We start from the raw sequence: 6,494 nt of genomic DNA, 5'->3' as shown, positions 1-6,494 counted from the left end.
ATAGAGGGTAACCGCTTAAAAGAGGTTCGACTGTATATAGGTCTTGTGCCAATCATTACAATATTTTAGGGATTCGCCCCAGGCACGCACGGTTATGAAATCCGGCAACGGGCATAAATGCATTAGTGAAGTACATTAGCAATGTATTAGTAGTAAAATGTAAAAATTTCTAAATAAATAGGCAAAAAACAAAAATCTACATGTATTTATGCAGACTTTTGGGGAGTTCATACCTTCTGTGATTACAATGCAATAATTTGTAGCTAGGTGCTAGGTGTTGACATGGTTGCTCAGTGAAAAGGCAGTGCAGAAGGGACAGGGCTGTTAGGGTTAGTCCTACCACTTCTCCAGAAATTTTGGTACATTTCTAGTGTTCACATGGCCAGAAACTGCGGACATTTGAGCACGCGCATAAGCAGCGGGCCAGTTAATGAATTTATGCTAGTGAGGCAAGATTGCGTCTTCGCGAAAATCCACTAGCGACTAATTACAGGAATGGCTCCGACCTGTAATTGGATGATAAAAATAGTAATAGTTTGTAAAAGTTAATCAGTTACATCTTAACTCCTTGCACGTGAGTATTGTTTAACCGTGTGAGTCCAAGCGGAACAGTGAAATAACAATGCGAGCGAAAACACCGAGGTGTCAAACAGGAAATGGTTACTTTTATAACGAAGGGAGGGCCTTTCTTGTTCTGCGAGGTCGTTCAGCGGTGATCCGCGATGACTAAGTTATCCTCTGACAAATTCCTCTGACTAAACTCATTTCGACAGTCTAGGCTCAGTTCAGGCGAACGATCAGAGACTGGAGCCATTCTTATATTAAGTCGCTCCAACTGGAGCGACTAAATACAGGAGTGGCTCCGACCTGTAATTGGATGATAAAAATAGTAAAAGTTAATACGTTATATCTTAACTCCTTGCACGTGAGTATTTCCTTTTTTAAAAATTGCCAAGCGAAATTAGAGTAATCCGCAACTTTCTTCCTTTCGGTGTTGTGCAAAAATGGACGAGGAGCCCGATGAAGGAATTTGTCTTTCATGTGAACAATTTTCCCAGAAAGTCAATGTGGAAAGAGTACCATAAAATTAACCCTATACGTTAATTATGCATTCCACTTCTTTGTCTTTCACGACAAAACTTTTAAAACAAAGTCTACTAGTCTGAATGCATAATTAATATATGGGGTAATATGGTACTCTTGCCAGTCAATGATCCAGGTAGAAAACTCCCTCGATTGCGGCCAAGCCACATTTCTCCCGCAGAGCACACTGTAAATTAAAAATATCGGTCGGAGCGTCACGTAACATTGCGTGATTTTCGAAACGTGACATGCAGTTGCTGCATTAAACTTTAGACATCACATGGACTTGTATCAATTTACGAGGGCTCCATTCACAAGCATTGTAATGTTCAACTTAAGAAGAACTTAATAAAAAGCTCTTTGGATTTTATTTCAGTTTAAAATTTATTTCGCCAAAAAGAAAAAAAAAAAAGAAAATTAATAAACGCATGAGTCGGAGCCATTCCTGCCAGCGGTCAAATACAGGAATGGCTCCAGTCTCTAGTCGTCCACCTGAACTGAGTCTGCACTGACTAAATAAGTTTAGTCAGGGGAACGAGTCGGCAGATGACTTAGTCCTCTCTGGAATATCGCTGAACAAGAAAGGTCTCCCCTTCGTTATGTAAGTAACCATCTCTTGTTTGACACATCGGAGTTTTCAGTTGCATTGATATTTCCCTGTTCCGCTTGGAGACACACGGTTAAACAATACTCACGTACAAGGAGTTAAGATGTAACTTATTAACTTTTACAAACTTTTACTATTATTATCATCCAATTACAGGTCGGAGTCATTCCTGTATTTAGTCGCTTGTCTTTAAGAGTTTGGCGGCCATATTGCCAAGTAAACCCACGCGTTCGCCGTCGCGATGTCCGGAATTTCTGGCCATGCAGCCCTACCATTTTCATGTGGCCTGTTAGACATCTCTCCTGTGGGTTTATTTTCTGAGTATTTTACCCCCTTACATTTGGTTCTTTTTTAGTGCATCAGAGAAATCCCCAAACTCCCCCCCCCCCCCCCACAAAAAGAAAAAAAGTTTAGAAACAAAACCCACAGGTGAGCCAGCTTGCACACTACTCAACCACTTAATAGTTTTCTAGATGGCACTATAGAATCCGGCAGGTACAAATAGCAGGTCACAGGTCACAGGTCACAGGTCACATTATTGAAAAAGCTAAAACATACCGTCGCAAGATATTCAATATTGCAGGAACAACTAAACACAACCACAACAAGACCTTCATCGGCAGGTTATGATTGAATTACAGTCGATACTTAGTAAATAAGTATGTGTTAGGATGATGGATAAGGAAATAAATGGCTTTACAACCAGCTGAGAAGACCCAAAAAAGCGAGAAAAAACGTTAATCTCTTATCTCAAAATCCTCTCCTTCCTCCGCCATGATTCTTACGAGTACGAGGGAATTTCCCCTTCCAGGCTTCTCTCACAGACTCGTTCCAAGCCCCTATAGCTCGAAGAAAATTTTATTTCTGTCTGCACATTAAAAAGAAGTCTTCAAGCTTGTGAACAGAGGAAACAACACCAGTAGACCCAACAGAATGTTGAACTAGTGACATTTTATTGTTCTATTCTTACACGAAAACCGGAACGCATGTATATTATAACGCAACGCCTTTACTCTATCCGGTGCATAACTCTTTAATTGTGACCTGTGACCTGTGACGTGTGACCTGTGACCTGCTTTTTGTACCTGCCGCTATAGAATCCAGAAGACATGGATACAGACCAACTTAATAAATCACAGATTTATTGATCTGGAATCAACTGCATAAGCATAAAAATTTAAATATATATATCAATTATGTGAAGATATGTTCAATCTCAATCATGAAAACTAACTCTTTCCTTTAAATGCCAGTCTGATTCCTCTTCCCCTTGGTGATATTTAAGACACTTGTTGCTCTCTACTCATTTTGCTCTTTGTAGTCTAGAGGGAGGTCTTAGCACCCCAAAAACAAACAGCTAAAAAAACAGCGTAAAAATTGTAGACATCTGCGAAGATTTCATTAAGACTGGGTCTTACTTATGGGCTTGTGGGTCACCCAATATCAGGCATTTATGTTCCAAGATTCCCATGTATCCTTTGTAAAGATTATAAACAAAACAAATCCGCTAACAAACGTTGCTGATTACTGTTAGAGCGGAGAATACATTGCATTATATTTTTATACATGCATCTATCCTACCAGGTGAGTACATTAGGTTGGCTATACAATTCTATTTCTGTTTGGAATTTTACAAAGGATATATGCAAAACCTGGGAAGGAAAATTCCCGATCAGGGTGTTGTCCCACAGGTCCATTAGGAACTTTTACATCTACTTTTAGCTGCTATTGTGGGATGCTGTGATACAATATTTTTCTGGTATTCTCCCCTGGACTATTATACAAGTACCTATGTTTGTAAACTAATGTTTAGAGACAATTGATAATTGTTAAGTCCTGAAATTAAAACGATGTTTGCAGCGTCTCTCCACATGTGGAGCAAAAACATGGCGACGAAAACGAGGAGATAGCAGGGTAACCACTCTTTTCTCTGTCAACTCTTTGGGTCCTGGGTCGAATGTGTTGCAAACATTTCGAAATGTGTTTTCGAAATGGTGTAAATCCGTTTTCATGATTTGGAAAATTGTCTTGTTAAATTAGAAATTCGTACAGTGAATTAAAATGAGTATACATGATTGGAATGTTGTTGTAGACTTGTAAACTCGTTTCAGACTTTTGAAATGTGTTCTTTAATTTTAAGATGTGTTTTTTAATTTTGAAATGTGTTTTTTAATTTTGAAATGTGCTTTTTAATTTTGAAATGTGTTTTTATTTCGAAATTTGTAGTGACCTCTGTTGGCCACCATAGCACCGTAGCACATAGATATAGAATTATTTTTAAGAGGACGAGTAAAAGAGGAAGGAAAAAAGGATTGACTAGAAGGGTTCATATGGGGAGCTTGAGGTTAGCACCGCAACAAATATATTTTAGCATATCATGAGACACTCAACGACTATAAGAATCTGATTGGTAGCTGATCTTTGCTTACAAATTAAATCATCGTTGTGTAATGGGGGGAATCATGCACTGCTAATATTTAACAAATGGTAAACACTACAGCGTACATTATTGAGTTATGGATGCACGGGGGAGGCTGCTAACCACGAAAGAAGCGTAAGAGTCGCGCGGGGCAATAGCCGAGAGCGACTCTAGCTTTTTGAGTGCTTAGGAAACCTCCTAAATGCATCCATGACTCAATAGTGTACGCTGTGGTGTTTACCATTTGTTTTATAACATAACATTGATATATTGTAGTAAAAGTGTTTTCTTTTATTTCACAAATCTTACGTGACAAGAGAAAACAAGCGCGCACGGACTAGTTTTTGCATTTGCTCACGTCAGCAGCGTACACCCATGGGCAAATGGTGGACGCAGAATTGACCAATAGAGCGCGCGCTGTACTTTGGTTGTGTTATAATTAACTTTTTATTCTTTGCCTGGTACTGGTTGTATTGTGATTTTTTCTGATAATAACGGCTCCAGTCTGACTTACAAATTACACTGTAGTTCTACAAGTATTTCATGGCTCTATCACAAGCCATATCATTACCAACCTCCCTTTTTGCAAATGTACTTCATAATTGCACCGGACTGCGCAAGTGTTTTTCCCTCAGGGGTCACAAGAAATGGCATTTGACCGAGTGGAGGCTTTCCAGCTAAAACAAAAACAAACAGAGGTTAAACGTAGTTGTAACATGTCGATGGTTTGATGGGAGAGTCCGGTTTGACATCAAGTAACGACGGCGTTGTTTTGAATGAAGCCTGCATTGAGTTTAAATGCAAATCAAGTCAGTCAAAAAGAAAAAAAAAAAATGGATTTTGCGCCGCACTCCCAGGGTTCCGTGCGGTAAGCTAACACAGTTTTTTTCTTTTAACCGGGTGAAAGACTTCGCTGAAAAGCAGAAACTGCTCATAATCTAGAATAGTACAGGACGCATAAAACCTTTTGATTGAAATATTTTGTGATATAGCTGACTGACATTATTTAACACCTTTGTGAAGAGTGGCAGCGGCCGTCTATAGTACGATAAACATATTGCGTAACCAGATTCTCTAGCACACCTTAATTTATTCAAGCAAAACTCTACTCTGGAAACTTCCATATTGGTTTCATTCATGTAGCTTACGAATGCAGAAACCAAATCGATCGAAATTGTAAAAATAACGTCAGTCGTAGGTATTTTAGGCAATTTTTCACAAGGTGAAAATGCTGCAAAATTCGACTACTAGCCGTCGGTCGATTTATGGCTTGTTAGAAAGGTTTGAAAATATAAATACGGTTTCTCTTATGTTTCCTTTCCTCAAGTTTCTGTTTTAAATCATCTGAAGCGGAGAAGTCACAGCGAAAATCACTCAGAAGTTATGTTGATCAAGAAAATGCAATACTCACAAGCTTTGATTTCGAGCCATTCTTCGCGAGTGTGGCGTAAATCTTTGAATTCTAAATTTGCAGCAGCCAAAGCGAGACGACCAACCTCTCCTCTTGCGCGGACATTGAAGTAGTGATACTCGTAAGCTGACATTTTCTCTTGAATGACTCGTGGGTAAGTCTGACAAACTATTAAATCTCACCCGAGCGTTGAGTTATTGCACGATCAGTGAAAAAGGGCTGAGGTATGAATAATTTAGGAATGACTCAGCAGTTTACCCAGTCTCCAGGTATCACCGTCACGCAATAAGTGGAAAATTAGGGAATTTGGAAGTGGAATTGCAAACAGAAAGCAAATGATCACCTTTCACTTACTAATTTTAAACTCGCACAATCCATTGATTGTGGGACTCACATTTTCCGAGGCGTCCAATAATTTAACTGAAAATTTCTACGGCAGGTGCTTTGTGTCATCATGCATCAGATCACAATTTAGGTGGCTGTATTCACAAGCTGAGTCACCCTTGAATTATTCTTTAAAATGAGTAATTCTTGAGTCATTCCTGAGTCATTATCGAGTCATCCTTACAAAAGCTGCAATCACGCGCAGAGAGATCGAGAGAAAAATTCTTGCATACTGGCAGACCTCGTCCTTCTACTTCGGAGCTGTCTTCTCACAAATTAACTCTCCCATTCTAGTAAAGCTCAGCTCTTTGTAAGGCCATTGTGGCCTTAGTGAGCACACATACCGCTTTAGAGTATTTCGTTGTTCTGATATCATGGTCTGTGAGCAGCCGTTCGGTATTCTGCTTGTGAATAGGTGCTAAACTACACTACGAAGAAAAGGAGAAAAAACACTAAAAATAAAGAAATCGTGTCAAATATTGCTATTATTTTACAAGTAAAATTATCAATGATTTTACTATTTTGAAATTCATTGATATTCTCTGCTCGTAATCCACTAATTTTAGTGCGTAAATCAATATTCCAATATA

General features: G+C 39.0%; 1 protein-coding gene across 1 annotated transcript in view; it reads right to left on the bottom strand.

The window, feature by feature from the left end:
• The window catches only part of LOC111342441 (glutathione S-transferase), a 9,194-nt gene extending 3,441 nt beyond the window's left edge, over positions 1–5,753 (bottom strand). Inside the window, exons 1-2 of the mRNA XM_022949518.2 lie at positions 5,521–5,753; positions 4,685–4,786 (exon numbers count right to left, since the gene is read on the bottom strand). Coding sequence (XP_022805253.1) covers positions 4,685–4,786; positions 5,521–5,653 — 235 coding nt within the window. The 5' untranslated portion in view covers positions 5,654–5,753. The remainder of the gene's footprint in view (positions 1–4,684; positions 4,787–5,520) is intronic.
• Between the last annotated feature and the right edge of the window lie 741 nt (positions 5,754–6,494).

Source organism: Stylophora pistillata, chromosome 2, assembly GCF_964205215.1.
Source record: "Stylophora pistillata chromosome 2, jaStyPist1.2, whole genome shotgun sequence".
In the NCBI taxonomy this organism is placed as follows: Eukaryota; Metazoa; Cnidaria; class Anthozoa; order Scleractinia; family Pocilloporidae; genus Stylophora; species Stylophora pistillata.
This window is presented reverse-complemented; position numbering and strand designations above follow the sequence as displayed.